Source organism: Octopus bimaculoides, chromosome 2, assembly GCF_046866305.1.
Source record: "Octopus bimaculoides isolate indiv1 chromosome 2, ASM4686630v1, whole genome shotgun sequence".
NCBI lineage: Eukaryota > Metazoa > Mollusca > Cephalopoda > Octopoda > Octopodidae > Octopus > Octopus bimaculoides.
This window is the reverse complement of record NC_142929.1, coordinates 66582090-66598795: the sequence shown is the minus strand read 5'-3', so window position 1 is coordinate 66598795 and position 16706 is coordinate 66582090. Positions and strand designations below refer to the sequence as shown.

The following is a 16706-nucleotide window of genomic DNA, read 5'->3' as shown; positions in this document are numbered from 1 at the left end:
CTTTATGATCAAATTTAAACTATTCATCAGCCAGTAAACAGCCTTGTCACATTAAAGTAATAAACTTAAGATTTGTGACATTAATGTCATTTTCAAGAACATATGCAATGTAGATGAAGTGGAAAAGCTACAGCTGGCAATGAAATTTCAATTTACTAGGTACTCACCCAACTGTGGTATGATTGTTTGTGTTATTCAGTAGCAGGCTCTAAGGAAGACTCCATCACTACTATTCTTTCTTTTCTTTTACTTGTTTCAGTCATTTGACTGCGGCCATGCTGGAGGACCGCCTTTAGTCAAATCAAATCGACCCCAGGACTTATTCTATCGGTCTCTTTTTGCCGAACCGCTAAGGTACGGGGACCTAAACACACCAGCATCGGTTGTCAAGCGATGTTGGGGGGACAAACACAGATACACAACATATACACACATACATATATATGACGGGCTTTTTTCAGTTTCTGTCTACCAAATCCACTCACAAGGCTTTGGTCAGCCCGAGGCTATAGTAGAAGACACTTGCCCAAGGTGCCACGCAGTGGGACTGAACCCGGAACCATGTGGTTGGTATGCAAGCTACTTACCACACCCATTTTTATATAATGTAGCATAGCCATATATCTCCTCAATAGGGACCTGTGCTTGTCCCTCTATTATATTTTAACCTTTCAACACTTGGCATAAAGCCACTTGGCTCCCCTCTCAAATCTTCCCCTGCCCAACCTTAATCATGAGTTTTCTTTTTCCTTTTTCTCCCTGTTATTTTTTAAATTTTACAAGTTAATAACCTTTCTACTGCTAGTGGCATGAAAAAAAGCACCCAGTACACATTGTAAAGTAGTTGGCATTAGGAAGGGCATCCAGCCATAGACATCAAAGCTGACACTGGGGCTTGGTGCAGCTCACCAAATCCTGTCAAACCAAACCATTTGGGCCATACCAGCATGGAAAAATGGACTTTAAATGATGAGGAGGAGGAGGAGGAAGTCAACTGTTATGCCCAGTACTAAACTAGTAACTTTTGACATTTGTTTTTTCACTGCTTCGTCATGAAGGAGAAAGGCAACACTCACAATGACCCTTTATTTTTATCAAAGACCCTGAGACTGATAGTCAGAAGGAAAGAAGTTATCCTCAAACCAGAGACCTGATATAAATGCTTGCAATAGAGTAAACTCTGCTTAAGGCACTCTGGGAGCAAGAGTTGGTGTTAAACCAGGCAACAGATTAAAGTAACCATTTAAAAATTCAGCATAGACAGAGTATGATGAAATACCACAAAGTATCATATCTAATTCTCTTGGAATCATATCTGCTAATACTTTTTATTTAATCGCCTTTGAAAAGATGAAAGGCAAAAAGTTGATGTCAATGGGATATGAATTTTCTGTTTACCAGTTGTTATATTTTCTGTTTGTGAACCAAATTTAGAAAGTGTCAGTTAGGTTGTTGAATAGAGTACAAGGCTGCTAATTACAAGGTTGGTAGTTTCCTGTCATATCTTCTACATTAAGTCTACAATAATAGCCCAATCTTTTAGTTATAAGCAGTTAAACCATAAGGTTATTGCTTTGTCTGGTAAGACTTCTGTAAATAGATAATTGTTTTGTTAACTTACAGTGCTGACTTTGTAGAAGACTATTAACTTGGCGAATGAGATAAGATCAGCTATATTGACTTGTCTTTGTGTTTTCTGTGAAAATTATCAGGAAGATATGAAGATATGAAAGCAGGGAGATCATCTTTCATGAAATATATTTTTCTATATCTGGTGCACTATAAAGCAAAACGTCAGATCAGATTAGTCACCACTAGTCTAAAATTATGTACTTTATTAAAAAGGCCAGTTTCTTTCTTGGTGGTTAGAAGAAAAGGGCAATGCTTATAAGTACTTTTGCTTATGAAATCCTTCCTGCTCACACCCTACAAGGCAGGATGTGAGCAGGAGGGAGATAAAAAGTTATGGATTGTTCTCAGACTGGCGACCTGATCTGAATGCTTGCTTCAGAATGGTCTTCACTGAAGACCTCCAAGAATAAGATTGTGCTGGTGGTGTTAACCTGGGTGCTGGAGTAGATCTACCAGCCAAGAGTAGGTTCAATCTTTCTGATTGGCTTTCAGTTTTTTGCCTGGAAGGGTGGGCACAATGGGTAATATTTACAGAATTTTTGATTTTGAGGGGGAAAAAAAAAATGTTTTTACAAGTGTTCTCTACCTTACAAAAAACTTTGTCAGCTAAGCAAATGACCTTCTTTAAATGCATTAAAAGCACTATAATATATTCAGAACACTATTTCAGAAAATTATCTCTGTTCTCTTTGAGCGTATAAAAGACAAATTTAGCTGGGGCAACACCGGTAAGATAAAGCTATGGTAAACTTGTTTCTTCAGTTCTCCAGAATTACATTTGAAAAAAGACTCATGCACATCAATATACATCCTTGGACATGAGAAAGATAGAGCAGAAAAGCAATAAAATTGTTAAATATCTTGGTCAAGTGAAAGCGGCTCTCAGAAAAACTGTGCATGATATGAAATTAACAAACTTGACTAAATCTAAAAAACTCAACATAAAATATTCCCCAGAGCTTCTTCACGAACTGATGAAGTGGCTCTTTCCTGATATATTTATGCACCATGCTGTTAAAGAAATTACTGAAATTTGTCGTTATTCATTTTACTCCATTTTAGACATAACTTTTTGAAAATTGAATATTATTAAATTAGATATTAATATGGGAAAAAATTTATTTGGAATCCAACAGAGAAAAGAATATTGATTGTTAAACATCTACAATTATCTAGCTATTTTATCAGCAACCTCAATTGCAATTGGGTCAAAGTTGAGGAAGAATTTCTTGAAAAAAAAAAAGTATCTGTCACCTGACTTTCCTTTCAAACCCTCTCAACTTCAGTAACAACTATGCTGACTTATTTTCACTCCCAAAAATAATGATGCAATACTTGTAATGTCATAGTTCAAACAGTTAGGGAGAAAATAACAAGAAATCAAAACGTTCTCATTTTGCTCCACTTACCCATTTTGAACACGATCACCAAATTTCACTCTTATGGTATGAAGACCATAAGGTGGCACAAACTGGCATTGATCCTGGAATCTCAAGACTGTGAAGTGACTTTTAAACCAAAGAACCATGCCTGTTCCTAAGTTTCATTTAAGTTTTTAGTTATTATCAAATTATATATCCTACCCTCTGCTGTTGTTGTTTCACCCAGGTCACCCCAATAAAGCAGATCTGTGATCAAAGGCATTTCAGTTATGCTCAACAGTCTTTCTTTCTAGACATAGTATCTCTAGGAATACAGTATTCAATGTGTCCTTCCTCTTTTAAGATGGTAGGATGTGATTTGAAGGCAGTTTTTACTTCTAACAGGTTTTTACTACTCTCTTGTTGGTTCATAATGCCCTCAGTGGACATGGATGAAGAGGTTATGATTAGATCTTGGGATTGTTAGACCTCATGAAAGAGATTGTGGTGGATGATAATTTTTCACATTGCTTACCTTTCCAACCCCAACATAGAAATGTAGACTTCAAAATGATGATGATAATGATGACATATTGATGTTTAATCTATTTTTCCAGTGATAAAATTTTTATCTCAGTGTCTCCAGGAATTCCTCACTGTTCTCAGGTAAGTACAGCAAACGTTTAATATATTACTGTAAAATATTTTTATTAGTTCATATATAAGCGCAGCCATGGATGTGTGGTTAAGAAACTCACTTTGCAACTCATGTGGTTTCTGGTTCAGTTCCATTGCATGGCACCTTGGGCAAGTGTCCTCAATATAGCTCCAGACCAACCAAAGCCTTTGAAGTTGATTTTGGTAGAAAAACTGAAAGAAGTTTGTGTGTGTGTGTCCTCTTGTCTCGACGTTGCATAAGCAGCGTAATACAAGCAGGATATCTCGCCATAGAAAATCTACCTCAATAAACTTGATCCAAATATATATATAAATATAATCTAAGATCAGGCAGGCTATTTCCAGAAAAACACTCAACCTGAGTTCTGGACTACCAACACTGTTGGATTCCAAACTTATACCAAAATTCTTCAGGTGCAGAAAATCTTGGTTTCATGACAGTTAAACTGTTGTGAGGGTCTAGTGAAGAGTAAAATATAATCTGAATAAGAAGACAAAGAAATGCTTTAACATATCTTTAATGATCGGTTACAATTGTTTCTGTAAAACTCTGCGTGCAACTGGCATTGCAAGAAGAGTTGGTACAGAAACAATTGTAACTAATCATTAAAGATATGTTAAAGCATTTCTTTGTCTTATTTGGATTGTGTGTGTGTGTTTATATGTCATTTTCAAAACTATTATCTCAATTCATCTTTACTTGTCTTTCTGTTTCATCTTTTCAACTTCTGTCCCTGTTACTATCAGAGTCCCATCAATATTCCTGTCTCATACATTTCTATTACTACCTGTCTTGTGTTATTATTGCAGATCTTCATTACCACTTTCCATATCATTATCATCATCTCCTTATTAACACAATAAGACTTAAATGTTCTTGAGTTAACAAAGCGACCACTATCTGGTTGTTTGAACTGGTGGAAATAACAACCAAATCTCCCTTAAATCATGCCCTACCATTTTAAAAGAAAGGAAGGCAACATTGGATAATATAGTCTGAAAAAACAACAAAAAAAAATAGTTATGGTAGGTCATGTCTTTTGATAGTAAATCTATTTGACCCAGACATGAGAACACTCATTGGTTTTCATTGCTTTTACCCTTGACTATTACCACCACCACTATTATAACTATTATAATTGTTTCCCATCATTATCACTGTCCTTCTCATTACCACTAACCTGTCATTACTATTACTTCCATCATTACCACTATCTTTGTCATTACCATCACTTCCATCATTACCACTTCCTCCACCGTTACCACTACCTTTAACATTACTACTGTTATTACCATAACCTTCATCATTACCACTATCTCTGTCATTACCACTATCTTTGTCATTACCACTATCTCTATCACTACCACTGTCATTACCACTACTCCTGTCATTACCACTATCTCTATCACTACCACTGTCATTACCACTACTCCTGTCATTACCATTACATCCATCATTATCAGTACATCTATCGTTATCACTTCATCTACTATTATCACTACCTCTCCCATTACCAGTGTTATAGTTGTCAAGTCATCACCTAGTGTATGTTTCTGTTTCTTTGTTAGCCTCACCAACATCCCACCTGTACAATGTAATGAAATCATGCATCACTGTCTGTCGACATCAAAAGCAGTGAATAAAGTTTTACAGAAATTCTCTGCAGCTTATACCAATGCAATATCTTCCAACACTGATGAAATGGACACAATTTCAGCACAGCTGGCATCAACAGCTTTAATTCTCATTCAAGAAGGTAATGTTAATGATCAAAGTATTATGTCTTTATGCTTAAATGCATCCAGTTTACTCTACAAGTACGTAATTTTGGGTTCCGTCCTACTGCATGGCGCCATGAGTGTCATCTACAATAGCTCTGGGCTGACCAGTCCCTTTTGAGTGAACATGATAGACAGAGACTGTGTGGAAGTTCATTGTGTGTCTGTGTGTGTATATATAAGTTATGACAAAGACCACTGAAATCTGTTTGTGAACTTTGGTAAGAAAATATATTTATTTTTATTGTAAACAAAAAAAAATGTTACTACAAACATCAAACACTGAGATAGATTGAAGCTTATTGTTCTTGGACTAGGTATCGTAGTAGTTGCTATTGTGCTGTTAGCTGATCATTGTATGTTGTGGTCACTGTCTGTCCATTGTTATGACAGCACTCTAGCCAGCTGCTGGTTGTACTACTGTCTTCTGTATCCAGCCTGATGTTTGCTCTCTGTCAGCAGTAGCTCCAATGTACTGAGTGGTGGTTTTGCTCAGAAAAAGTGCACTAAAGATGAAATTGTTATTAGATCTGGTTTCACAAGAAGTCTTAGATGGTCAGATTATTTTATGACATTGGTAATATTCTAGCAAATTGCAATCGTATTCTTGAGTTGTTTTTTTGCATTAGACATAGTGATTAAGGTTTAATTTCTATGTTAAATATTCCTGCTGCTTATTCCTGTAAAAGGTTCTTTGTGTTGCAAATTATTTGGTGACCCTGCTGATGCTGGTGTCACATAAAAAGCACGCAGTACACATTGTAAAATGGCATTAGGAAGGATTTCCAGCTGTAGAAACCATGCCAACCTTTTTTATTTTAACCTTCTCGAGTCATGCTGACACATAAGGGCTGGTTTCCCAGTTTCCATGGTGTATAAATTCCCCACCTGGACGGGACACTGGTCTGTCGCATGATTGCTCATTTTTGCCAGCTGAATGAACTGGAGCAACATGAAATGAAGTGTTTTGCTCAAGAACACAACGCGTCACCTGGTCCAGGGATTGAAACCACGATCTTATGATCATGAGGCCAACACCTTAACCATGAAGCCATACACCTCCACAGAAACCATGCCAAAACAGACAACAGAGCCTGGTGCAGTTCTCTGATGTACCAGCTCCTGTGAAACCGTTCAGCTTATGCCAACATGGGAAATTAGACAGTAAATGGTGATGATGTATCTGTGTGTCTTTGTGTCTGAGTCTGTCATCCCACCCCCACTGCATGACAACAAGCATTGGTTTGTTTACATCTCTGTAACTTAGTAGTTCAGCAAAAGAGACTGGTAGAATAAGTGTCAGACTTCAAAATATGTACTAAAGTTGATTTGTTTGACTAAACCCTTCAAAGTAGTTCCCCAGCATGGCCACAGCTCAATGCCTAAAACAAGTAAAAGATAATGATTAAATGATAATGATGCACTGTCTTATTTTTCAGTGCTCCCACCACTGTTATCAGTCTGTTACAATGACTTCATTCCATGGTAGTTTGTACTCTCACTTTATACCTGTTTATCTGTTTTACTATTCCTGAATTTAATGTTTCTCCTTGAGAATCAGCATTTTAAAAATTGTGAACCTAATGCCCTAACCATACAACATGGTTTTGTGATTAGAGTGTTGGGCTCATAATCATAATGTCACTTTCCTGAGTGCAGTTCCTGGACCAGATGGCAATATGTCATTTTTGAGCAAGACATTATTTCACACTGCTCCACTCTATTCAACTGCAGATGAGTACCAACTGAGTGCTGGTGCAGCTCCCCCCCTCTCTCTCCTTCATCTGTCACATCCTCAATGTCTTTCTATGTAAGACACTGAGGAGTGCTAAGAGTGTTTCTGTGTCTGCTTGCAATTCTGTAGACACCTAAAACAATTAGTAAAAACAAGGTACAAACTACCAAGTCATACTTGCATGCGAATGGCATCTAAGCATAATCTGATTTTTAGGAGTTAAGCTGTTTCTCGTTTGTAAAGCCCTTTGAAAATATGAGCTATTAGAAATAATTTTGCATAACTGAGGCACAAGGCCAGTCATTTTTAAGTGATGTGGTTTAATCACTTACATTGACCTCAGTACTTGACTAGTATTTATTTTATTATGCCGGAAGAAGGGCTGAGTTAATCTTGGCAGAATTTGAACTCAGTGTGTAAGGAAAGAGTAAAAATATCGCAAAGCATTTTTTCTGACTCTTACAATTCTGTCATCTTTGTTATTAGAAATAAGGGGCTGAGACTTCAGGTGATTTACTGTGCTTGAGAAGACGCATCAAGCTAAGTAAAAGTGCAGTTGTCCTTGCATACAGGCATGCCTCCTGCATCCCTCTTCAGCTGAGTAATCCTAATCTCGCAGGCTTGTGGGTGCCAGTGCCACATAAAAAGCACCTGTGCCAGTACCATATAAAAGCTCCCATGCTGGTGCTGTGTAAAAGCACCCAGTACACTCTGTAAAGTGGTTGGCATTAGGAAGGGCTTCAGCCATAAAAACTATGCCAACACAGACTTGGAACCTGGACAGCTCTTTAACTGATCAGCTCCTGTCAAACCGTCCAACCCATGCCAGCATGGAAAACAGATGTTAAATGATGATGATGAATGTTTAATTTGTTCTGTTGTTATATTGATATTCATTAGTTTCTGTTCTTTAATTCAGAGAAGATGTTAATTGAATGCCGAACTAATGGTGCCATGACGTTCGTACTACTTCTGCAGTTATGGGATCACAACAACAGTGGATTGTTAGTAAGTTGTCTGGTGTAAAGAAATTTGATCAGTTTCATTTTTTTCAAAATTTTATTTTTATCTTGTATTTTATATTAGGTGCAGGCATGGCATTCTGGTAAGAAATTTCACATGGTTTTGGGCTCAGTTCCACTGCATGGCACTTTGGGCGAATGTCTTTTACTGTAGCCTCAGGTCAGCCAAAGCCTTGTGAGTAGATTTGGTGGGTAGAAACTGAAAGAAGCCCATTGTGTTTATGCATGTGTTACTATCTCTTTGCCTTGACATCACATGATAGTTTTAAGTGAGTGTAACCATCACCATCATGCAGATGGTGTCCTTTGCTTCCAATCTTCTGGGAAAATATTTCTGATCATTGGGAAATATTACCTTACTTGGAAACAGGTGAAGGTTGGTGACAGGAAGAGTATCTAACTTAGAAAATCCACTTCAACAAATTCCATCTCACCCATTCTAGCATGGAAAAGTGGACATTATGATTTTGTTTTTATCTCACTTTTCTTTTGGAGAGATGAATCCTTTCTGTATAACTTTGAAGCAAAAGAAAGTGAGTGAGAATTAGAGAAAAATAGACAGCAAGAGTGAAAAAGACAGATTGATACTGAGAGTGGTCAAAGTCTAAGATTAAAAAAGGATGAAAGAGAGCCAAAACTTAGTAGTTAATAATTAAATGTTATTAATTGTTATTAATACATATATTTTTTGCTTTTCCAGCTTTCTTCATTGCTTGATCATAAACATACACCATGTCAGTTGTCAACATTTCCTCATTGGTTTCAAAATGCAGAACTATCAAGTCCAACACTTTCAGAGTTATCAGCTTCTTCTTCATTGTCAGTAATATTTGCCATGCTAGCAGTAATTCCTCTGGAAAAACTAACTCAACCTTACCTTAAAGAAAACAACCATTTACCTGAAGACTGCACTATATTCACTATTGTTCTAAGACAACTGTTTGTCAATATATCCAGGTAAGGAATCATTAGCATCCTTTGGTTGATTTGTCAAAAGATTGAAAATAGTGCTAGCACAATTCATAGACACTCCCAAAATGAAATGGGAGCACAATGTGGTATCTCCTGTTTGTGACTGTGGAACAGTCCAAACTATCAGTCAGCTGGTCAGTTGCCCCTTACTGTTTTTTCTTCTTTGGAAGATTTGAGAAATAACAAAGAATGCAAGAAGATTGTGTATAAAAGTGGGAAGATTTGATATAAACATGAAAAAATAATAACAAAAATGATGATGATGACTTGTTTCTAATACAGGCTTGAGGTTTGAAATTTGGAGGTGGCAGGGTTGGGGTCGGGTTGGCTAATCAATTTCATTGACCCCTTACTTGCCTGGTTCTTTGCTTTTCATTCTTTCAAGGTTGATAAATAAAGTTGATTTTCATAGAATCTGAACTCATAATAATTCTTTCTACTAAAGGCACAAGGCCTGAAATTACATTGACACCCCCCCCCCCCCCCACAGTGTTTCACTAGTACTTAATTTGTCAACCCCAAAAGGATGAAAGGCAATGTCAACCTTGGCAGAATTTGAACTCAGAACGTAAAAACAGATGAAATGCTGTGAAGCATTTTGCCCTGCATGCTAATGATTCTGCCAGCTTACCACTTTATTTGAACTCCTGGTAATAATGATGATGGTTTAAAATTTTGGTACAAAGCCAGCAATTTTAGTGATTGCTAAGTAGTCAATTACATCAATTCCATTACTTGGCTGGTACTTTATTTCATCAATCCCAAAAGGATGAAAGACTTAGTTGACCTCAGTAGTATTTGTGCTCAGTACATAAAGAGCATGAAGAAATGCTGCTAAGCATTTAGTCCTGTATGCTAATGATATTGCTAGCTTGCAGTTTAATAATAGTAATGATGATGATTTATTTGCAATGGGGGTCAGATGGAGGAGATATTACAACAATTGGTTACAATATATGAGGGTTTGCCTAAAACGATTTGAGGAGGCAAAATGGTGGGTGCAAAAATGGTGGGTGCAAAAATGAGAAGAAAAATACACATAGTATAAAAAAGATATGAATACAGGGGTGATAGAAAAGAACCTTCATATATGGCCAGTCAAAGAACCCCGTGTATCTAAGATCACCCTGACCACTAAAGGCACATGCCCTCTCCTAACTGCTCTCTGATCTACATTTGTGTGATTCAATTAGATACAGTGCAGGCAGAACTACTTTATCCAATATGTTCTTTTCTAAGACAGAAGGATTTCATCTGAGGAGATTTGGCTGCAATTTTTAACAACTTGAACGATGATGTAGTTGTCCTTTATTGACTCTGGATGGATGTTACTCAGGTGTGTTGATGATAAACAGATACTTAAAAATTAAATAATTTTTTTAGAGTTGTAAAATGTCTGTTAATGATATTTGAGAGTTTCAATAAATTCAATAAATTTTTGTTTTAGGAGTGAAAATGTTGGTACCAAACTTTTGGGCTGTAGGTCCCTGATTTTATGGACATCTAAAATGGGGTAAGCTAAATGCTAATTTGTTATCTTATTTTCTTATAAGCACTTTATACATTTATCTGTTTGTTTTGCAAGATTTTTGATGTGAAATCATGTGTTGAAACAGATAATATTATACTTGGGGATAGCCATCTCTAGCCAATTAAACACACATAGTATTTATTTGATCTTCACTTTAGCTTTAGCTTTTGGTTGGAAGACACATGGGTCAGAAAGTTGTTGAAGAAGTCACAGTATGTGTGACAAAAGAAATTTAACAAATAACCTAAACATTATTTACATTTGACGGATATTTGTCTTCATCTAACTGTTAGTAAGATTCACTCGTTTTTTTTTTTTCGATCTTTCGTACATTCATTCACCATTAACATCATCATCATCATCATCATCGTTTAACGTCTGCTTTCCATGCTAGCATGGGTTGGACGATTTGACTGAGGACTGGTGAAACCGGATGGCAACACCAGGCTCCAATCTGATTTGGCAGAGTTTCTACAGCTGGATGCCCTTCCTAACGCCAACCACTCCAAGAGTGTAGTGGGTACTTTTACGTGCCACCGGCACGAAGGCCAGTCAGACAGTACTGGCAACGGCCACGCTCAAAATGGTGTATTTTATGTGCCACCCGCACAAGAGCCAGTCCTACTTACTAACAGCTAGTTTTCATAAGCTAACCATTTAAACTGTCCCCGCAAGCCAAGTGAGATCGTAGTTGTGGCTGATGCCAGTGTCACTTAACTGGCATGTAACAAGCACCTGTTGGACATTGAGCAATATACTGTGCTTGACAAGACATGTCAAACAATGTGAAATCATAGTCATGGCTGATGCCAGTGCTGTGTGACTGGCACTTGTACTGGTGGCATGTAAAAAGTACCATTTGAGCATTGAGCCTCACGGAGGCACTGACAGGTGACCAAGACCTTTGGTGATATAACATGCTTGAGAAGACCTGTCAAGCCAAGTGAGATGGTAGTCATGGCCAATGCCAGTGTCGCATCAGTGGCATGTAAAAAGCACCCACTACACTCTTTAAGTGGTTGGCATTAAGAAGGGCATGCAGTCATAGAAACCATGCCAAATCAGATTGGAACCTGATGCAGCTCCCCAGTTTACCAGTTCTCAGTCTGACCATCCAACAAATGCCAGCATGGAAAATGGATGTTAAATGATGATGATGATGATTATATATATATATATATATGTGTGTGTGTGTGTGTGTGTGTGGAGGCGCAATGGCCCAGTGGTTAGGGCAGTGGACTCGCAGTTTCGATTCCCAGACCGGGCAATGTGAGTGTTTATTGAGCGAAAACACCTAAAGCTCCACGAGGTTCCGGCAGGGGATGGTGGCAAATCCTGCTGTACTCTTCCACCACAACTTTCTCTCACTCTTACTTCCTGTTTCTGTTGTACCTGTAATTCAAAGGGTCAGCCTTGTCACACTGTCACGCTGAATATCCCCGAGAACTACATTAAGGGTACACGTGTTTGTGGAGTGCTCAGCCACTTGCACGTTAATTTCATGAGCTTGCTGTTCCGTTGATTGGATCAACTGGAACCCTCAACGTCGTAAGCGACGGAGTGCCAACAACATATATATATATATATATATATATATATATATATTATATTTATTTGTGTGTGTGTGTGTATGACTTTGTGTTTGTCTCCCACCACCACTTGACAACCAGTGTTAGTGTCTTTATATCCCCATAATTTAACAGTTCAGCAAGAGAGATCTATAGAATAAGTACCAGGTTTAAAAAGAAAGAAATGATTACTGAGGTTGATTGAACCAGCTAAAAATTCCTCAATACAGTACCTCAGCATGGCTGCAGTCTAATGATTGAAACAAGTAAAAGAGAAAAGATAGAATAAAATCTTATCCAACCCATGCCAACATGGAAAACGCTTACATGAAGATAATTTCAATGGCAAACCAACAACTGCATATATTCTAATGTGTTGCTCAATGTTATTTTATTTGATGTGACATTATTCATTTTTTTATGTTCTCAACAGTATAGCTCTGAAAGAAGGGAGAATTGAGCAGATTCACATAGTTTCTCTTTTGGCCAAGCATGGTATGTTTTCTCGCATCATGGACTTCATATGGACAGCTTGGGAGGATCACTCTGATGTAAGTAGAATTGTAGTGCTTTTTAACTTCTTTCTTTGCTTACACTTCACTAAATTTCTCTTCAGGTTATATCATGGTTAATACTGCTAATATATTATAATAACATGTTGCCACACGTGTGTGTGTGTGTGTATTTGGAGGTGGGGGTTGTTTAGAAGCTTCCTTCCCAACTATGTGGTCTTGGGTTCAGTCCCACTATACGGCACCTTAGACAAATCTTTTTAACTTTAGCCCTGGGCCAACCAAAGTGTTATATCGCATGTTCAGATGGCGTGCCTTCACCAGTAACATACCTCTACTCAACTACCGAACTCTCACTTCCAACAACCAAACTCGACATCTAGTTTATTAACAGCTTCAGCTCGCTCTACGCGACGTTTCTTGTCTAGCTATCACGTCCACTATTTATACGTATTGGACTAGTCTACTTATTGTTTGGGGGCATCCGCACAACACAAAGTCTTGTGAGTGGATTTAGTAGATGGAAACTGAAAGAAGCCCATTGTGTTTATATGTGTGTGTTTGTACTGAAGGCATGTGGCTTAGTGGTTAGGGTACTTAGCTCATGATCATCAGGTCATAAGTTCAATTCCTGGCACTGCATTGTGTCCTTGAGCAAGGCGTTTTATTTCTCATTGCTCCAGTCCACTCAGCTGGCAAAAATGAATTGTACTTATATTTCAAAGGACCAGCCTTGTCACATTCTCTCTGAGAACTGTTAAGGGTACATGTCTGTGGAGTGCTTAACCACATTAATTTCATGAGCAGGTTGTCCCATTCATTGGATCAACTGGAACCCTACCAATGAAGTGCCAGTGTGTGTGTGTGTACATGTATGTATGTATGTACCCACCCACCCACCCTTATCATAACATCATGTGATGGTTGTAAAAGAACATCACTGTCAACGCAAGTGATGTTGGGAAAGTGGATGTTAAATATTGATATTTTCCCATCTACTTTCTATGTTGGTTTGAGTTGCCTGTTTTGACAAGATCCAATGGGTTTGAGGGCTACATTTTTCTCCAGTGTCTCAGTTTTGGCATGCTATATGTATGTGTGTCTGTTTGCACACATACAGGAATGGACACATAGATACACAAAAGTCTCCCACCCAATAGAAATGAGAAAGGACCACAACAAAAGGTGAAATGTGTTGTTGGCGAAGACCTGATCACACAAGCCTGCCAAAACAGATGTTAAAATGGTGGTGTTCACTCATTAAGTTCTTAGATCTTCGTTTACTATGCTCCCCCTCTCTTTTTTACCCCCACCCCCACCCATCTATCACTTACTCTCTCTTTTATCATTGTTACAATGGAGAGCATCAGATCTTCCTTGTTTAATCCTCCTCCCCATTAATCCCTCCCAAATCGCCAATTGTTGACATCATTATTTTCTCTTTCCCTCATACCATCAGCTGCTCTACCATCATTCATCTGTATCACTAATACTCTTTCTCTCTTACATTACACTCTCCATTATCACTCTCCTACCGGTCACTTTCATTTCCATTACTCTCTCTCTCCTATTTCCCTGCCTTTCTCTTTCCTCCGATCTCTCTTTTTTAATTATACTGCTCATACTGTTTTGCTATTTAATTTCCTTACCAACAGCTTATCATTCTCTCTTTCATTACTGCCTCCTCTGTCACCTTCTCACTCTTATTACTATTTTTACCTTGTCATAATATTTTTTCTGTCACCCTCTTGACTCAGTTCTGTTTTCTATTCTTCCTCATTAGTCTTGCCAAGGACAAGACAACCTCTCCGGAGGTTCTGATATGATAAAATGTACCAGTACACATTGTAAAGTGGTTGGTGTTAGGAAGAGCATACAACTGAAGAAACTATGTCAAAGAAATAAAATATAGGCGAAAGATACAGCTTCTTTCCCACCTGGAGGGCAGTCACTCCAATTAAGACATGACTCAGACTGATGATTCATCTAACCCATGCTAACATGGAAAGTAAATGTAAAATAATGATAAATGATGAAACAGAAACTGCACTGAACTACTGTTGTTTGTGTGTGGTTGATTTAATCAGTCATCTGATTTAACACCACTATCTGGCCGTTGTTGGAGCCTTTAGCAGGGTCTATTCTGTTGCAGCCATTTGGTCCATTTATCCAGCTTGAGGATTATTTCATCTTTTCCTCCCAACAATCTTGGAGGTTGTAAGAGGATCATGTGAGCTACTCTTTTGAACTTAAATAAGCCCTTCACTCCCTTTAGAGCATAGACCATCAGCAACTTATCTCCTCTGTTCTTGACCATGGGCTGTCTTTTGTGCTTCTCTCCAGTTGGAACTCTGCTTTTCCCTTGCAGTTTCTTTTTAGATTTTGCTACACCATGTCATGTTTCCCTAAGGGAAGGCCTATCTCGATCATGTCTTGTTGGTTTTGAATTGTTATCAATACTTCTGGAACTTTACTTTTTTTTCTCAGTAGGGCTGTTAACCCTAAGCAAACCCATTTTCACTTCAGTCCATATTTGCCTGGCTTCTATCCTTTGACCTGACCAGCATGGGAGGCCCTATCAGGAGCTTGAGCTTCACTGGCATAGCTCTCAGGATCATTGAGGTGCACAAGCCACCACACTGTAACAAGGACAGGACCTTGTGGATCCTTCTGTGGCTGACATATAAAAATTTTTTTAAACACACTCTATAGTGTATTCGATAACATAACTGATGTGTAGGTGATTGGTACCTCACTTGAGTCCCTTCACTGAGCTTATTACAGTTTTCTGTTTCAAATTAGTTTTGGCGATGTTTAGTTTTTTGGTTTTTTTTTGGAATATTGCGTGTGTAATTTATTTGTTTATTATTCTATTGAATTGATTTTGATTTTACACTTCTTTCAGGCTATACGATTGACTGCTAGGAACATATTCCAGAACATGGTTATTATATATCAACATGCTACTCTTGCCCATGGTAAGTCTAGTTAGAACTTATTTTTATTATGGGTAAGTTAGTGTTAGCCCCATCTCAGTTTCTTATAAGCCTAGTTGCTGTTGCTGTTTCATACCATATCAGCCCTGGTTGAACTGACTAATGATCAAAGTTGATCCAGCCATGACCATCCTACTTTTTTCTTTTTTCAAACATAATATATCTATAATTTCATCATTCAATGTGTCCTTCCTTTTTGTCAACAGCAGAGGGTGTTGTATCTGATATTTCTAACAGTTTAAGCCTTCACATAGAAATTATATCTCTTAGTAAGTCCAGTCTTATCATGAGATGTATACAAAACAATCTTACTCAACATTATATTTTGGTGTGTTCTACTTCGTCTGACACCAAAGTGATTCTGAGAAAAAACACTGCTTTTTTTGAATTTGTGAATAAATTTCAATATTGATTTCATATTAAATTGTTTTCAAGTTACAAAGTAAGTTTGCATCAATATATTTAATACATGGAAAATTAAAACTTGGCATGAAATATACAGTTCATGAAATAACTAAGATGGTATTAATATAATTAATACATAGAGTTCGAGCATGGCTATGTAGTTAAGAATCTTGCTTCCTAACCAAGCGATTTCAGGTTCATTCCTTTTGCATGGCACCTTGCAGAAGCATCATCTAATATAGCCCAGGAATACTTCTAGCGGAGAAATGGGTGGATAAGGTAATCGAGGTCGTTAGAGTAAGTGACAGAGTACTTAAGATTAGACTAGTGCTTCATCATAGATTAGCTACTGTCATCTCAGCCTATGCACCTCAACCTGGGCTACCAGATGGTCTGAAAGACCAATTCTATGACACCCTCTTGCAAACTACCTCGTCGACGAGTGACAGGGACCTTCTCTTTGTGGCTGGAGACTTCAACGGTCATGTCGGACGTCGTGCTGGGGGCTTCCATGG

At 37.9% G+C, this 16706-nt stretch overlaps 1 protein-coding gene across 3 annotated transcripts in view; it reads left to right on the top strand.

Moving 5' to 3' along the window:
• LOC106872855 (tRNA (32-2'-O)-methyltransferase regulator THADA) overlaps positions 1–16706 on the top strand; it is an 84276-nt gene that overhangs the window by 10758 nt on the left and 56812 nt on the right. For all 3 annotated transcript variants that reach the window (XM_014919991.3, XM_052977833.2, XM_014919992.3), the window contains exons 6-12: positions 3611–3659; positions 5241–5428; positions 8105–8193; positions 8908–9164; positions 10627–10692; positions 12712–12829; positions 15696–15768. In XM_014919991.3, the coding sequence (XP_014775477.1) occupies positions 3611–3659; positions 5241–5428; positions 8105–8193; positions 8908–9164; positions 10627–10692; positions 12712–12829; positions 15696–15768 (840 nt within the window). The remainder of the gene's footprint in view (positions 1–3610; positions 3660–5240; positions 5429–8104; positions 8194–8907; positions 9165–10626; positions 10693–12711; positions 12830–15695; positions 15769–16706) is intronic.